A 16145-nucleotide genomic window follows, 5' to 3' on the forward strand; every position below is an offset into this window, starting at 1 on the left:
GGAGGAGGAAGGTAAGTGACAGGAAGCTATCTGGGAGGACTAAAGGAGGAGCACAATGTGGATGGAGGGGCAGGAGTGAAGTCGGCTGTGTGCACATCTTCTCGGTGGGCACAGGGTACAGGGCCTCTTCCTCAAGCTCTTGGCCTCTCTTGAGCTAACCCTGGGGCTCCCAGCTCTCCACTGGCAGGTGTGGGAGCCCAGAGAGGAAGGCCAGGAGAACAAGACACGAGAGCCAGGAGAAGGGGTGAGGCCAAGCAAAGAGATGAAGTTCTGGGGCAAGCGTTTTATTTGTTAATACAAGAATAGAAATTCTGCAATAAATATCATCTAATAAATAACATCTCCAAATAAATAAATATTAATACAACAAACTTAGAGTCATGAGTGGGTGGGGCTGGGGGGCAGGGCCTGGGGGAGCTGCCCCCCCACACCCCGAAATGCTACTGCAATGTAAACTTTCAGGAAATTCTGTGGCTGTGGCTATGGTTGCCCTCCCCAGCCTGGGCAACCCACAGATACCCTGGGAAAGGAGGCAGAGAGGAGGCACCGTGAAGCTGGCAAGAAATTTCAAGGCAATGTCCTTTTGGTTGCCACCCTATGCCACCGATTGCCTTGGTGACCCCTGGGTCCAGTCTGTCCCTGCTTCTCTGCTTTCAGTATTACCTCCCATGCAGACCCCACCTGTTTCATTTTTAATCCCATCTCTTTCTGTTTGGACTTGCTACTGGGTTTGTTTCCTGAATTGGATGTATTGAGTTATTTGGGGGGAGGGGAGTAACACCCATCTAAGGAGAGTGAGGCAGCCAAAGAGCTTCACCCCAGAAAGGCACATGTGATGGCGGTCCCCTCCCTGCCAACAGGCACGCTTCCTGGAAGTGCCACTTGAGGGTCTGGGTGGACACTGGCAAGTGGTGGGCAGGAAGCAGGAAGCCATGAGAGCCTTTGCACCAACGTGAACCACTTCGGGCTCCCTTGAGCATTACTTCCTGTGGAAATGGGATGGGCCTATTGCACCTCTTCCCCAGACCTGTAGGACTTTGGGAAGTGGGGAGGGATGGGCTTTATTGCATCACACCCTCCTCCAAGTCCAGGGAGGGCTAGAGGCTCTTGGCTTCTGTCTCCTGGCTTAACAAGTGTTGGCATACATGTTCCTCCCTCCCAGAGTGGGAGCAGGGTTTGAAGAGGGAGGGGACAGAGAAGGTCAGAGATCAGAAGCCATGGGCCTCCAGGTGCAGGGTGACTGCAGCTGCTGGAGTCTGCATCTTTTTCTTGAGCCGGTTGAAGTCCTTGGCTGAGCGCCAGAGCCAGGTCTGCAGCTCCTTCAGCAGCCAGAAGTCGTCCATCTTTTGAAGGAAGTCACTGTGGGCAGGGCCAGGGGCCCAGGTGGGCTCGGTCCCGGGCAGAGGCTGGGGCAGCGGGTAGCCGAGCGCTGCCATAACGCCTGCGATGCTGCCCAGCAGGCCCTGGAGGCTGGTGCAGAAGTGAGCCAGGCTGCGACGCAGCTCGGCCGTGGCGGCCTGGCGGTTGAGGCCACGCAAGTAGCACAGGAGGTGGCTGTAGGCCTCGTAGTTCTGCGTCAGCCGTAGTTTGTCGTTGAGGCTTCGCCACACATCCAGGTTGACAGTGGCCCTGGGCAGAGTCTCTGCCCCCAGCCGAGGTGGGTTGAAGTCAGGCTCGTTGAAAGGGGGGCCCAGGTAGTTCAGCTGTGAAAAGGAGAGGGCAATGGGGAAGGAGGAGGGCGGAGGAGCCAGTTCGCCTGCCAGGAGATACTTTCCCCGAAAGCTTCTATTTCTGGTGTCCCCTGACACTGGTCCCATCTCCACACTAGGCCTCTGTGTTCATGGGCCTCCCCTGTTTCTCCAGAGATGTCATTTGCATGGAGGTGACAGTTGAAGCAATGGGGGTGATGAGCTCTCCTATGGAGAAGTGTAGAAAGCAAAAAGCACGCAGGAGAAACTCTGGAAAGACATGCTGATTGGCTGTGTGTGTTAAGTCTTGGGAGAAGGCCACGGGTGCGGGGGGCGAGGGGGTGGTGTGGCCGGGCAGAGAGGAAGAGGAGCCACGAGGACCCAGAAGGCCAGGCTGCAGAGGTGAAGGTGGACAGGAGAGTCCAGAGCCAAGAAGAGGAGTTCAGGAAGGCAGCAGTGCTCAACAGTGTGGCTGCAAAACAGAGCGAGGAGAGAGAGCCTTAGAAAATACCATTGGGTTTGGCAAGAAGGAGGTGCCTGACGACCTTAGAGAGAACTGTTTCAGTGGCCTGGAAGCCAGATTGCAGGGGGTTAAGGAGTGAGTGGGTGGAGAGGAAGTGGAGGCAGAGGGTGTAGACCACTCCTTCAAGAAATTTGGCAGGGAAAGCCAGGAGAGAAAAAGGGTCGGGAGCTGGAGGGGGTAGCAGAATCAAGCAAAGGTTTCCTGGATGGGGAAACCAGAGAGGGAGAAGTGGGTGGAAAGGCAGGGGGCCCTTGAGCATCCAAGCTCCATGTGCTCCCTTGACATGCCCAGTCCCCCAGGTGAAGGGCAGGGAACAGAGGTCCTCGCTAATGCCCCCAAGAAGGGCTCAGAGGCTCAGAAGGAATAAACTGAGGCCATCTCAAGGGTTGGGCAAGAGGAAGAGTATGGAAGACAGTCTAGGGAAGAGGATAGAGCCTTGCCAACCCTCTTGGGAGGGGCCTGGGGCCCAGGGAAAGGGTGAGGGAGACAGTTCAGCTGGGAGAGAAAGGGAGAAGAGAGGGGGGAGGCCTGGGATAGGCAAGGGCCCAGGGGGAGGTTCACACGCTGACAAGCACAGAGACAAACTAATTTCCTCGGTGTATCCTGGGGCTGGAGCCAGCTCCCCCGCCACCCTCCTCCCCTTTCTTTCCCTGGCTCCCAAGTAGGGTCTGGGATGTGGAAGAGGAACACGGGAAGAGGGGCCAGTTCCCCATGGTCCTCAGCAACTCTGACCCTCCTTCCTTCTCTCCCGGGCGCTCCGAACACCTCTGGACTGCCCCCAAAGCCTAACTTCCATCCACACCCTGAACCCCCTGCCACTACTGGCCTGGGTTCCCCACAGCCCCCTTCCCCCAGGTCCCCCCTAGGAGGCCCAGCTAGGATGGGAGAGGCAGACAGAAGGGAGGCCCATGGGTCCAGAGCAGCAGGGCCCCAGGTCTGGGGCAGAGGCGAGCTGGAACACAGGCATGGGAGGTGAGGCCCCTCCATCCCCACCCAGCCCCACCCGTGCAAAAGACACCACAACATGGTGTAAACAGAGGAGACTTCCCCGGCCCCCAGGGGGAGGCGGGCGGCTGGGCTGACAGCCAGTGGGGCAATGGGCCAAGGCGGGTGCGAGGCCTGCCCACATGCCTAGTCCTGGGGCCAGGAATGGGGAGGAGGGGGCACCTTCCCTAAGAGGGCAGGGCAGGAGATAGGCCAGACACAGGCCAGACACGGAGACTGCTTGGAGCCAAAGCCCCTCCCCATCACCCAGTCATTCACCAGGACCCTACCAGTTGGTCTCTCTTCCCCAGTCCTCATTCCTCAACCAACTCCCAGCCCCTGAGCCCTGGATACTCACATAGGTCCCAGCCAAGCTGCGGAGTTGGTGCTCCAGGTAGCGGGTGAGGTCATAGGTTTTCTGGATGGAGGGGCCAGGCCCTGGGTCCCCTGTGCGGTTGAGGGCTGGCACTGCAGGGAGGTGCCAGAGCACAGTGCACAGGCAAGCTAGCATCCCCCACGAGTCCCCTGTGGACAAGATGGGCAGGGAGCGTGAGGGTGGCCTGGTCTGGTCAAGGAAGCAGCTGGCAGCCCCTCAGGTGTCTGTCCCCACCTCGGGCTGGGAGGGGGGTGAGGGTGGGGCACCAGATGGGAGGCAGGGGTGATGGAGGAGGGGAGCATTCCTGGCCTGAGAAAGTGTATGTATGGTGGCATGTTTGTGTTTGAGGATGAGGACTTGGCCTATGTGTGTGTGTCTTCCAGTAGATATGGGAGAGTATTTCTGTGTGTCAGCAGAGTCATTGTCTGTGTGTCAACACATACGTGTGTGTACATGGCAGGGCCAGGCCTAGGGACTGCGAATCAGTATTCCTGGGCTCCGGTTGTACCTCACCATCCTCTCCCACGCTCCCAGTCCCACTGCAGCTTAGGGGGAGCAGGGGTGGGAGGTGTGGTGGTGGTGGTTGGAAAGCAACACATGTAAGAGTTTCAAGCTGAGAGAAGTCAGCCCTGAGAGGGGCGCAAGAGAGGCAGCCACAAGAGAGAGTCGGAGGCAAGGTACAGGGTCAGCCCACTGGGGTCAGAGGCAAGATGTAGCATTAGACCACCAGGGGCAGGTGGAAGGACACAGGACTGGCTTGGGTAGTCAGTACATTCTGGAATATGACTCCTGGGTATGGAAAGGGTAGAGTTAGATTGAAGGAGATTTAGCATTCACTCTGACAGGTTCGCTGCAGCATGGAGATTTGCCCCATTCTTCTCTAGGGTGTTGGATGGGGTTTGACCTGAATGAGGCCTTTTGATCAGCCTGCAGTGAAGACAGTGAGGGCGAGTGCATGAGCAGGAGAGAGACAGAGACAGAGAGTATGATGCATTTGATGAGTTGGGTGTGGCAGGTGATGGTGCCGGAGAGTTCGGGCATCCCAGGATGCCAGAGGCCAGCGGTCAGTGCTGTGAGACGTAGGCAGTTGGGAAACATGGTTTTCCCAGCTTTTAGGTGAGGTCCAAGGTCAAGAGCACTAGGCCAGGATTCAGTGGGCGTTGAGACTGGCAACGGCAATTAGGGTTAGGATAGAGTAAGGCTATAATTGGCATTGGTTAGGTTAGGTTTAAGGACTGGGTTACTTTTAAAGTTTCAGGTTGGTTTATTGGGATTTGGCTGATTGAGTGTGGTTGAGGTTTGAGTCCAGCTGGGGGATGTGGTTAGGTCTGGGCAGGCAGAGGGTTGGCTGGGGCTAAGGTTTGTGAGTTTGTTGATGTAGATGTCAGATGGGGTGATGCGTGGAGTGTCACTACGAGGAGGGCTAGTTTGGGCTTTAAGCTTGGGTGGGTGTGAGATCACAAGTGGTTTCTTTCTTCCAGTTTACAGTATATACTTGCAAATTTTCTATAATGACATATCTTGTTATGATAGTTAGAAATAAGTTGGATAGGGGTTTTAACAATCTGATTGTACTCAGAGTTAGGATAAGTGTGGAGTTAAGTACGAATTAAGACTAGGTAGGTTTAGAGTTAGTCATAATGCTGGGTCAGCGTTTTTGAGAGGGCTACAAACTAGGCAGGGTTTAGGATTCAAACTGTATAGAACGTCTCTTACAGAGCACAGGGCTCAGGTGAGGACTTTTGCAATGGCCCAACCAGCCAGTCTTGACTCTTTCAGATGCCTGACTGACTGGCTTTACTGATGGGGCACAGGAGCAGGGAGCCGCTGGTCTCAGGACGCTGCCCTCTTGGGCGCAGGGCTCTTGGTTTAAAGTGCGGTGTGTGTGTGAGAGTGTGTGTGTGTGCGCGCGCGCTCATGCATGCCCCACACGTGTGTTTTAGGACAGAAGGCAGGATCAGGCACATAACTGCTCCCTGGGGAGACAGGCTCCCCTTTCCCTTCTCCACATCTGCAGCCTGTGGCTTCCCTCCTGAATGTTCCTTTCCTCATTCTTCTTTTCCATCCCTAGCTCTTGTTGACTCTGAGTTCCTTTCTAGTCCCTGTTCTACACATCCCAAGACAACTCCAGGCCTTTCTCTGCACAAAGCTTCAGGCTACCCTCAGCCTGGATATCTGGCTGAGTCAACCCCAAGATCCTATGGGTACAATGTGGGGTTAGTTTCGGAGGTTGGAGACCTGCTGAGTTGGGCAGCAGACCTTCCAGCCTTGAGGCAGCTTTTAGGATTGAGTCTGATCTCTTCTCACAGTTAGTGGCAATGTCGAGGGTCCCAGCTAGCAGCAATTGAGAGCTAGGTGCCTCTTTACCCCACCCTGCTCTGAGCAGCCCTGCTAGCCAGAGTCTTGGGACTGGGCTCTGCCTAGCCCATGGTGTCCCTGGGGGGAGTGGGGTGGAGGTCAGGTACCCAGCTCTGGGCCTTGTTTTCCCTTTCCCCTCCTGGGTCCTGTGGGACATCCCTGGGGAGGACTGATTCCCTACTCAGGGACAGCAGGGGGAGAAGCCTTTGGAAAAACAAGAGCTAAGTCATCCAGGCAGAAAAACGGCTCATGAAATTAACCAGACGAGGCCGGTGTTTCCAGGAATATTTCAGTTCTGAGGTAACTGTGTCACTGAAGCTGGGGAGTTGGGGGGAGAGCTGAAGGATCTGACTGACCGACCCATGGAGAGAACCAGAAAGAGGGAAGGAGCCTCAGAAATCCAGAGGGAGAAGAGGCGAGGAGAGGAGTAAGGGGACAGGGCTCTACCCTCTGTTACAACAGCTTCCACTCTGGGCATGATGTCCCCTAGCTTAGGCAGCAAAGCCGAAAGCCGCCTGGGGCCCGAGAACACCTGTGGTTTAGCTGTAAGCACTAGGACTCAGCACAACTTGCAGCTGGCCTCTGTCCCTGGGCGGGCAAGTGCGGTGGGCACCCTGGAGCCCTCGTCCATCCTCCTCCAGGCTCATGGTGTGCAGGTGGAGCCGGCCACTGGGGCTGTGTCCTGGGCCCCCTCCCCCAGTCCTGGCCCCCAGCCCGCCCCCGCCCCAGCTCTGCCTCTGGCTGCTGCCCACTGATTGTTTACATCCCGTCTTCCCCTGTGTTTATAAATCCAGCTGAGCACGTGAGGAGCTAATGAGAGCAGCTCACGTTTCCTGCTGCAGCCCCCCCACCCCCCATCCTGGCCCCTGCCCGGCCAGCCCCTAATTCCATCCAGATCCCTGGGCCCTGGGAACCGAGGCCCCCCTCATGAATGCACACACACTTACTCAGCCCATGCAAGCGCAAGGCCACCCTAACATGGCTATACAGGCAGCATACCTGTGTCTGCGTGTCTTTAGCCAGCTGCCCTGCAGTCCCTGGCCTGTGTTCTCCAGTCTGACCTCACTCAAGTGAAGGTGGGGGGCTCAGCAGAGCAGATGCACCAGGTATTCAGAGGATTGGTGGCTAAGAACTATCAGCCAAAAGTGTGGGAGCCAGGGAGTCATCGCAGAGCTCTGGAGGTGTTGGGCTAAATGTGGGAGCCAGAGAAAAGGCCTCACCCTCCAGGCAGACCAGAACCAGCATCCTGGTAACCTTGGAGGGGTCTGTTGAGGAGAACTGGGGGGATGAAGTGGTTTAGGGGATGGAGGGTCCACTGTGGTATGAGATCCAGGAAACGGCCCTCGTAGGGGGCACCTCCCAACCCCTTTCCTAGGGAAAGGCCCAGAGAAGGAGCCCATCTTTCCTTGTCCTCTGGGCTGGCTGCCCTCCCCTCTTTTCTCTCTTTCCTTTCCGTTCTCTCCTTGGTTCCCTATCCTAGCCCCAGGCAACTGAGAAGTGGCTTAGTGAGTGGGTACACATGGGCCCAGAAGTCAGGCGTCACTTTGCCACCAACCCTTCAGGTGACTGGGCTTGTGTGAAGGGGCTGCACTATGCAAGCTAAAGTTTCTCTCAGCCCAATCCTGTGGGTTCCTCCTCTGCTGTCCTCTTCAGCAGCCCCCTCCCTGCCCTTCTCTTCCAGCCAAAATGGCAGAAGAAGAAACTGAGGCCCAGGGAAAGAAGCAGATGGGTAGGCCAGTCTCCTAGCCTTGTAAAGTCAATTCGGACCCAGGAGTTGGGCTTTTATCCAAGTGAGAGGGTTCTGGATTGTGCGGTAAGAGGACCCTGGGTGTGCTCCAGGAGGGGGCGGGGTAAAGCCAGGCAGCTGGGCAGCCAGCAAAAAAGGGGGAGGCCTGAGGGGGTGCAAAATGAAGGAAATAGTCCGGCAGTTGTGTGGGTGTGCTTAAAAGGGTGTTATCCAGAGGGTATGGGAGGGGCTCAGAGGGAGCATGCGGGAGCCAGGGTGTGAATAGGCAGGTGGGATTGTGGGGAGGAATGTGAAGTGTCACTGATAGAGTAGCTGGTACGGAGGGGTGGTGTGCAGAAGTGTGAACGGGCGGGAGCTTAGGGCTCTGTGAGGTGGGAAGAGGGAGCCATTTCACTAGTTGTGAGGAGAGACTTCTGGGGCCGCTGGGTGACAGTTGCTGCCATTGTTGCCTGATGTCCATTTCCTCCCCTGATTGAGTGCCTAGCTCCGGGGCAGCGAGGGTGTTGGAGCCAGTGCGGGGGAGCGGGTCTGATCTGTCAGGGAAACATATCCTTGCGTCCTACGGGAGGGGCAGCTGTGTGCTCGCGAGCCAGGGAGGGAGTCTGTCGGGACAGTGACAACAGGGAGATGTCAGCTAGTATGGGTCCGGGTCAGAGAGCCTGACAGAGGAGTGTGTCCCGTGCCCCCCACCCACAGCCTCTTTGCAGGGCTCGGACTACTCCTGCCAAACAGGACCTCCAGCCTCCCCTCCCCTCCTGGCAGCCCCCTCCTACCCCAGCGGGGAGGGCCAGGCCGGGCGCAGGAGGAAACAGGGACGCGTCCTCTGGGATTGGGAGTCTGTGGGGAGGGCTTCTGGAGCGCTGTGTGGAGTTGCTGGGAAGGAAGGTGGGGAGAGCAGGGATGAGGGGACTCCATCGAGGCCCGGGGGACTTGGGCTTTCCCTCGACGGGCTCGGCCCGAGAACTGTGCGGCCGCGGCCGCTCCATGGTCCTCCCCGCTCGGCGGTGACCTCTCGCTCCCGTCCCCCTCCCCGCGGTGGCGGCGCCTTCCCCCTGTGTGGCCCCGGCGCCCCCGGCCCCGCCCCCGGGCCGCTCCCGCCCGGTCGCTCCCTTCCCGGCGGCGGGGGCGGGGGCGGGGTCCGGGGCGCCGCGCTCCGGACTCTGCCGGGCCGCTGCCCTTTCCCGCGCGTCGACTCCCTGCCCTGCCCGCCCGCCCGGGGGCCGCCAGGGCCCAGCTGCCGCTGCCTCCGCTCCCCGGCCGGTGACAGACTTTCCTGCCCGGTCCGGCTGGGCTGCGCCCGCCCTCCGCACTAATCACTCCCAGGCCATGGCGGGCCGGCCAGGGGGGCTCGCTGCCGCCGCCCGCCAAGCCGCCCGGCCCCTACCTGCCGCCGGCTCCCCGGCCGCAGGCAGCATGGTGGGCTCCTGCCGCGCGGCGCGCAGCAAGAAAGCCGCGAGTCCCGCGGCCCGGCCCGGCCCGGCCAGGCTCAGCTCTGCCCTCCGCCCTCCCCACTCCTCTCGCCCGCCCTCCTTCCCGCCCTCTCCTCCCGGCGGGCCGAGGAGGGAGAGCGGCGCGGCCCGAGGTGTCGGCCTCCCCTCGCCTCCCGCCGGTCCGGCCTTGGGCTCCCCCGTGCCTCCCTCCCGCCCTCTTCCTCTCCCGGCCCGCTCCTCCCCGCGTGCCGAGTCTCCCTTTCGCAGCCCTGCTCCCGCCTCGGACTCACTCTCCCCGACTTTTGCGCGGGGCTCTGTCCCTCCGGGATCCCCAGGACCCCACCCCGCCGGGCTCCAGGTTGCCGCCCCCCCCCCCGGGTCCGCGAGTAGCCCGGGCTCCCAGCCGCGCTCCCGTCCACCTCCTGGTCCCGCCGAGCGGGCTCCAGGAATGCCGCGTCCCCGCCCGGCCCCTCTCGAGGGCGCCCAGCCGTGCCTCCGCCGGCTCGAGCCCCGCTGGCGGGGGCAGCGCCCGGCTCCCCGGCCCGGCCCCGACTCGGGACTCCCCGGGGGAAGCACGGGAACCGGATCTCGCGGCTCCTAGGTGGGGGCGGGGGCCGGGGCCTCGGACGCCTGGCTCCTACCTGCTCGGAGGTCCATGGGGCTGGGGGCCGGGCCGGCCGGGCGCGGCTCCTCTCCCGGAGGCTGGCGGAGTGGGAGGGCGAGCCGCGGCTCCGGCGAAGCTTTAATAATCCCATCCGCCAGGCCCACTCGCAGGTTTTTTTCGCTCGGTTTCGGATTTTTTTTTTTTTCGGTGTGGGACATTCTGCAAACTTTTTTTTTCTGACGTGTAAAGCTGTAACCACAAATTGTAGCGGCCCTCCCCGGGGTGGGGGGAGGAGGGGGGAGGAGGGAAGGGAGGGCTTCTGGGGCTCCTCTCCCTCCCACAACACCGAGGGGGGGTGGGGTGAGGTGAGGCGAGGCTGCGGCGGTACCACCCTGGGCCTCCTGGGGGAGGGGGCGGGGAGGGCATCAGTCCGTCTGCAAACTCCCAAGAGCTAGGGGAGTGAGCTGCCCGCTCCTTTTCTTCTCCCTCGATGTCGGCCTGGGGCGCCTGCCCCCTCCTGCCCGGCGGGTCCCGGCACTCACCCTACCTCTGCCTCCACATCTCCAACCTTCCCTCCCTCCGCCTCCCCCTGAGTAAATGCAATGACACATTCTCCCAAATGCCAGCGAGCTGGCTTCGGAGCAAGTGATGGTGTTTTTCCTGCTGCCCTTTGTCTGGGCTGACCGCCCCCCTTGCCTATTGTCCTGCCGCCTGTCCCATTTCCAAAAGCTGAGGCTAAGCGAGGCGCCGGGGGCTGGGGCAGGTGACTAACCGGCTCACAATGCCCCCTGGGGGGCAGGAAGAGGGCACCACAGGCCCACTGCCCAGCGCAGAGGAAAGAAAAGGGCGCTTGGCTGAGGGTTTTTCCCTGAAGTTCACAGGGTTCTTCGTTCTTCTTCGCAGTGGCCAGGAGAGTGCTCATGGGTGGGGGATTTGTAATTCATTAATCAGCAAGAGGCACCGGACCAGTTTCAACACCAGAGGCTTCAGGGGTGACTCAGCGAGACCGACCGCTTGGATTCAGGCGATGGACAGACCAAGAGTCCCCATTTGTGAAATGCTTCCCCATGAAGACATTTGGCTATCTCCTGCCTTTGGGGTTCGGGTTGTGGGTTTTTTCCAGTGATGGGGTAGGGGTGATTTGGCCCGGGACTGCTCTCCCTCCTTCCTTCCCTCAGGCCTGGGCTGGGACTTGCTGGGCGGGATCCCTAGGGGACCCATAAGCCTGGACCCTCCCTGGAGGGTCTCCCTCCCTCTACAGAGGGCTGCCAAGGAGAGTGCAGAGGAAACAGCTCTCATCTGGCGATGTGTGGCTTTTCTTGGGGGACAGTCAGCTGGGGGACAAGGCTTGAGTGCTCTAGAACCAGATCACCAATTAAATCCCTTGGTAATAAGTTGCTTTTGTTGTTGTTCATTTGCTCTTTCAAAGAGGGAGAGGCGCTGGTGGGCCAGACCTGGAAGGTGATTCCTCTCTGCAAGAGCATCAGAGTGCGCTCACCACTCCCACTGTGGTGCCCCCAGAGAAAGAAGGGCACCCTGCCAGCCCTGCCACAGCCCCTCCAGCCCTCGGGTCAGAGCAGGCAGCGTGGGCATGACCAGCGCTGGCTTCCCAGGGCAGCTCTTCCCTCTTCTGCACTCCGAGAACTGAGGTGGGGGGGTGGGGGGGTGGGGAAGAAGTTTGTTTTCAATTACCTCACTGGAGTGGGACAGACTTTGTTGTTGGGTTTTTTCTTCTTTCTTTCTTTCTTTCTTTCTTTCTTTCTTTCTTTCTTTCTTTCTTTCTTTCTTTCTTTCTTTCTTTCTTTCTTTCTTTCTTTCTTCTTCCTTCCTTCCTTCCTTCCTTCCTTCCTTCCTTCCTTTCTCTCTTTCTCTCTTTCTCTCTTTCTTTCTTTCTTTTCCTAAATGAGGAAAAGAGCTGGGAAAAGAGACCTGGTCTGGGGTTGGGGGCAGGGGATCTTCTGGGGCATCAGGAGCAGCTCTGATGAAACCTGCTTTGGAGGGGCCCTTTGGAAAAGTGCTCAGGGGGCCTCCCTCCCCCCCTCCCCCAGCCAGAGCGCTGGAGTTTCAATGACATTCTTGTACGGTGAGCCCGACGATCTTTTGATGCCCGTGCCAAGGTCAAGGAGGCAGATGCCCAGTGGATGACTGGCACTGAGGCTGGCCAGGAGGTCCCCTAGCAGCCACCCTTTCAGAGGGAGTGAGCCACGGAAGGGAGGGACGAGGGAGAGGGGGCAGCTTAAGTCCTTCTCCCCCGGTTTGTAGCCTGCTCCTTGTGGAGAGCGTCTGCACAGACAATGTGGTTTGGATTTGGCTGAGCCCCCTCAGCACCTTATAAAGCACCTTGCTGAGTCAGGGAGAAAGCAGCCCCAACGCAGGGGAGGAGGAGGGGGCCGGGAGAGGACGGGGAAAGAGAGAGAGGGGAGCTGAAGGAGGAGGGTGGGGGCCCAGGGAAAAGGAGGGAGAAAGAAGGGATGGGGCAGGAAAGAGGAGACACAAAGAGGCAAATAAATGGGTGGGAGTGGGAAGGAGGGGAGGAGGCAGGAACTGAGGGAAGAAGAGGAACAGACTGCGGTGGAAGGGGGGGAAGGGGACCATGCCCCCCCCCCACAGCAAATGTTCACCTCGGGAGTCTAGAAAGCATTGGTCTCCAGGAACCAAAAGCTGGAGCTCTAAAATGAGGACCCAGGCCAGGTGGATGCAGGAACAGCTGGCTTCCCACACTGCCCCCAGGCTTGATGCCCTGACCCCAGAAGCTGGGAAGTCCTGTTCTCCCTCTGACTCTTGTCTGGACTTACATCCCTGCCCTCTCCCTTCACCCAGGGAGAGGGGGCAAGCCTCTCCCCTCCCTCACCTTCCCCACTGCCAAAGGGAAAATCAGCGCCACCTTCAAGCTGCCAGTGCCCCTCTGCCACGTCTGGGCAAAGGCAGCAGGCTAGGAGCTGCCAGTTGGGTTGGGGTGGGGGCTGGAATAAGACTGTGGCTTTATTCTGCCAAATCCTGAAGGAGGTGGGCTGTTGGGAATTGGGGGGAGAAGGAAGAATGGAGAGGCAGAGCAGGATTAGCCCCTCCTGGGTTCCTGTCAGGTGGCGGGGCACAGGTGGTGACCCTCTGATTTCCATCTGGGGACCTTGGGAAAGTTCTTGCTCCCCTGTGGCTCTCAGAAAGGGATGTTTGTTAGGGGCCCTCACAATCTGGGATTGCTGGTGGGGGAGACACCGGCCCCCTGAGCCCCAGATCCATCTGCCCCATGGTGGGCTGGTGTGCTGTATGGAGTTTCCTGAGCCCCTGCTGGGTGCCAGGTCTTGCAAACAACAGAGAGGCAAGGACAACCCACCCCTGCCTTCAAGAATTTTACAGTCTTGTGATGAAGGACACTCATTAAATTGAGATCAGAGGATGGGGAGGGAAGGAGAGCTCTGGGCGGAGGTGAAGCTTCTGGGTGGAAGTGTGGCTGGATGGCAGGAGGGGCAGTGGCAACCAGAGATAGGAGCCCCGAGGTGGCACTGGGCATAGGTCACGTGGCTGCCTGCAGTGGGCAGAGGGCCAGGCTGGGAGTCAGGAGGCTGGGCTTACAGCTGGCCAGCATGACCCTGGGACAAGCCCATCACTTGGGTTATGACTGCTTCTGCCTCCCTCCCCACAGGATGGTGGGAGTATCAGTGAGAAGATGAAGAGGATACTGCTCTGATGCCCTCTCCGGCCTTCTAGACTTCAGCCCTTACCATCTGTGGGTTGGGAGATGGGGTAGCAGATCAGGCCCAGAGGATGTATCTGGGTGGGGGGCAAGGCTGGCACCAAGAGATGACTGAACTACCCTCCAAGGGGTTGGGGATGAGTCAATGTTGGCTCAGGGATGGGCCAGGGGCCCGCCCCTCCTTCCTCCCTTCCTTCCTCCCCCCATAACTGGCATCCCCAGGGAAGGCTCTCTGTATGCCCAAAAGACACCATGTCCCACACAGCTGCAGAATTGGCATTGAAGGCCCCCTGGTCCCTGGGGTGTCCTTGGATTCCTGGACTACGGAAGCCTCTGGTCCAGTCCCCTCCTGGTGGGTGAGCAGGCGTGTGGTGTCAGAGAAGCCCACACAGGTAAGTAAGGACATTCACTCATCCTTTTATTCACCAAACATTCCTTGAGTACCTGCCTGAATACCAGTGCCAGGAACACAGAGAGGAGCCTAAAGAGGCCTTGGGGCCAAGGGGTGAAGGCTGAGCTGCGTGCAGGCAGGAGTCTGCCCCGGAGACCCCACCACCCTGCTGCAGTGCCTGGCGTTTCTTGGTGACACGCTACTGCTTTGGGTCTCTTAGGCTTAAGTTATGACAAGCATTTAAACATATTGAGCTCTCACCAAGAGTCAGGTCCTGCACTAAGGCTTTATGTGAATGATTGCACTCTATTCTTTCAAAACCATAGAAAATGAGAACTGCTCTTTCCCCATTTTATATGCAAGGCAACTGAGGCTTGGTAAGATGGAGTCATATGTCTAAGATCACACCCGGGGGCAGAACCAGGACTATCTACCTTCAGCACCATGCCCTCTTGAGATGCCCTCCCACCTGGCGCAGGTGCACACGTGGAGGGCACTGAGGCAGGGACTCTTGAAAAGAGGCTGGATGCAGAGACACTGGGACTTGCTGAGCAATAACCCCCCGCACCCCCCTCCCCCAACTAGGAGGTTTCTAACTTGGGGCACTCCTGGTCTCTTCAGGACTCTAGCATGTTCCTTGGGACAGATTCCCCTGTGAGCGCCTAGAGTAGGAGACCTGGGCTCTCCCACCCACAACCTTCCACCCACCCCTGACACAAAGTGACTGTGAGATGCTGGGCCAGGCACCACACACAGCCCTCCTGGGTCAGTGACAGGCGCCACCCCTGGAGCACTCTAGTCCCCTCAGCTGGAATGGCAGATTCCATGAGCAGAGCAGCAAGTCTGAATACCGCCATGAGCTCCGAACTAGGAGTTAGAAGGCCACCTCCCACCCAACCAGGTCGAGGGCTTCCCTGTGCTTCCTGAGGGCCCAAGTATGTGGCATGCAAATCCAGGCCCCCTGGGATCTACAGCCTGGCAGGAGGTGGGGGGGGGGCACCTCCTCTACACCACCGCGTGCACACAGTGCAGGCACAGGGGCCACCGGGGGCAGAAGGGAGAAGAAAGGCGGACGTGGTGAGCACTTTCCCTTTTCCTCCAGGGGCAGGAGCCCAGAGGGCCCTGCTTCACCAAGAGCTGGCCATGATGTCAGCGGAAACCCCAGGGCCATGGGCCTCCTCCTACCTCAGGAACAGCCCTGCCCTGCCTTGCACTCCCAACCCACACCTGGACCAGCTCGGGCCTCTGGGAGAACACCGCGTCCCACTGCCCCTGCCTCCCAGTAGCTGAGAGGAACCAGGTCCTGCTGTCTGCCTCTCCCCTGCCATACCTGGGCTCTCTCTCCACTGCAAGGATGTCAGGGCGATGGGTGTGTGAGGAGGGCAGGGGCAGAAGGGATACCCCCAGGGGCTTCACTCCTCCCTAGTCAGCCAGGAGCTCTCCCCGCCGTTCCCCAGGATGTTCCATTACCCTGGCCAACCCACGCCGCGGGCTCTGTGACTCTGTCTCCCCTGGCAGAGGAGTGGGGTTACCTCTCCCTGGGCTGGAAGATCCTTATCCTGCCCTGCTGAGTCACTGCCTGCTCCTCCCGCTCTGTCCCCTCCCTCCCCACTGCCTTCCTCCTTCGGGCTCCTCGGGCTTTCTCCAGACCATCTGGGTTCTCCAGGGGCCCCAGGGGTCAGAGGACAGACAGCGGCTCCTACGTGGGGCTGCTGGAGACTGAATGAGTGAGGGTGCTGCTCCACCTTCACTGGCTGTGTGACCTTGGGCAAGTCAGTTGACCCCTCTACACCTTGGTTTTCTCTTGCATCAACAGGGACGATGACACTGGGACCTTCTTCAGAATAAGGGAAGATGGAGTTAGCACAAGTCAACTCTCTGGCGCTTAACACATGATAATGTTAAATATTACTGTTATCCACCCTTCATGCCCTGTCCTCCCACCTCTGCTAATGATGCCCCCGTGTAAGCCCCCGAGTCTCCTCGCCTACACCTTCTCTCTTCTTTCCATTCTGCCTTCTTCCTGAGGCCTGTCCCCACCAGCCCCACGCTGAATCCCCATGCCGGGCACACATACAAAACTCTAGAGTTCTAGGGTTGGGCCCCAGCTCAACTTTCCTCTAGTGAGAAATGATCCTGAGCCTTTGCCTTGGCATCCCAGACAGCCTCCTCAGAGGGGGTTCAGTGTGTAAAAGGGGGCTGCGCTTGGGGCAGGGGGAGCTGACCGACCCTGGCTGTGCCAGGGGCCAGCCCCATTCTGTCTGTGAGACGTGGGAGCTTGGGTTGTGAGGAGCTCATCCCTTGCCGGCCCCCACAGGCGTCTTTCTGAAGCCCACCCCGTGACCTCCCA

The 16145-nt window shown here is 59.2% G+C and overlaps 1 protein-coding gene and 1 long non-coding RNA gene across 5 annotated transcripts in view; one reads left to right on the plus strand and one right to left on the minus strand.

Annotated features, from left to right (window-relative positions):
- Positions 1 to 11107, plus strand: part of LOC116666529 — a 41078-nt gene extending 29971 nt beyond the window's left edge. The window contains exon 3 of the long non-coding RNA XR_004323445.1: positions 10614 to 11107. This is a non-coding gene — a long non-coding RNA (uncharacterized LOC116666529). The remainder of the gene's footprint in view (positions 1 to 10613) is intronic.
- On the minus strand, positions 248 to 10167 carry CLCF1 (cardiotrophin like cytokine factor 1). 4 transcript variants are annotated; one of them, XM_032489966.1, is made up of 4 exons: positions 9748 to 10167; positions 8450 to 8549; positions 3554 to 3720; positions 248 to 1703 (listed from the first exon to the last, which is right to left on the minus strand). In XM_032489966.1, exons 1-4 carry the CDS (start codon positions 9859 to 9861, stop codon positions 1209 to 1211), a joined length of 876 nt encoding a protein of 291 aa, XP_032345857.1. In that variant the 5' UTR covers positions 9862 to 10167; the 3' UTR covers positions 248 to 1208. The 4 variants fall into 4 exon arrangements, with proteins under 4 accessions (XP_032345857.1, XP_032345860.1, XP_032345858.1 ...); XM_032489969.1 differs by lacking the exon at positions 9748 to 10167 and adding an exon at positions 9061 to 9464; XM_032489967.1 differs by lacking the exon at positions 8450 to 8549.
- Positions 11108 to 16145: the final 5038 nt, after the last annotated feature.

This window comes from Camelus ferus, chromosome 10, assembly GCF_009834535.1.
Source record: "Camelus ferus isolate YT-003-E chromosome 10, BCGSAC_Cfer_1.0, whole genome shotgun sequence".
Lineage (NCBI taxonomy): Eukaryota > Metazoa > Chordata > Mammalia > Artiodactyla > Camelidae > Camelus > Camelus ferus.

Coding starts and splice junctions, on each gene's coding strand:
- CLCF1 (XM_032489966.1), bottom strand. CDS start 9,861: ATGGGATTATTAAAGCTTCGCCGGAGCCGCGGCTCGCCCTCCCACTCC. Junction 8,550..9,747: donor CCCCATGGACCTCCGAGCAG/GTAGGAGCCAGG, acceptor CTTCCTTCCCAG/CAACTCCACACAGCGCTCCA. Junction 3,721..8,449: donor GCCTGGCCCTCCCCGCTGGG/GTAGGAGGGGGC, acceptor TCTTGTCCACAG/GGGACTCGTGGGGGATGCTA.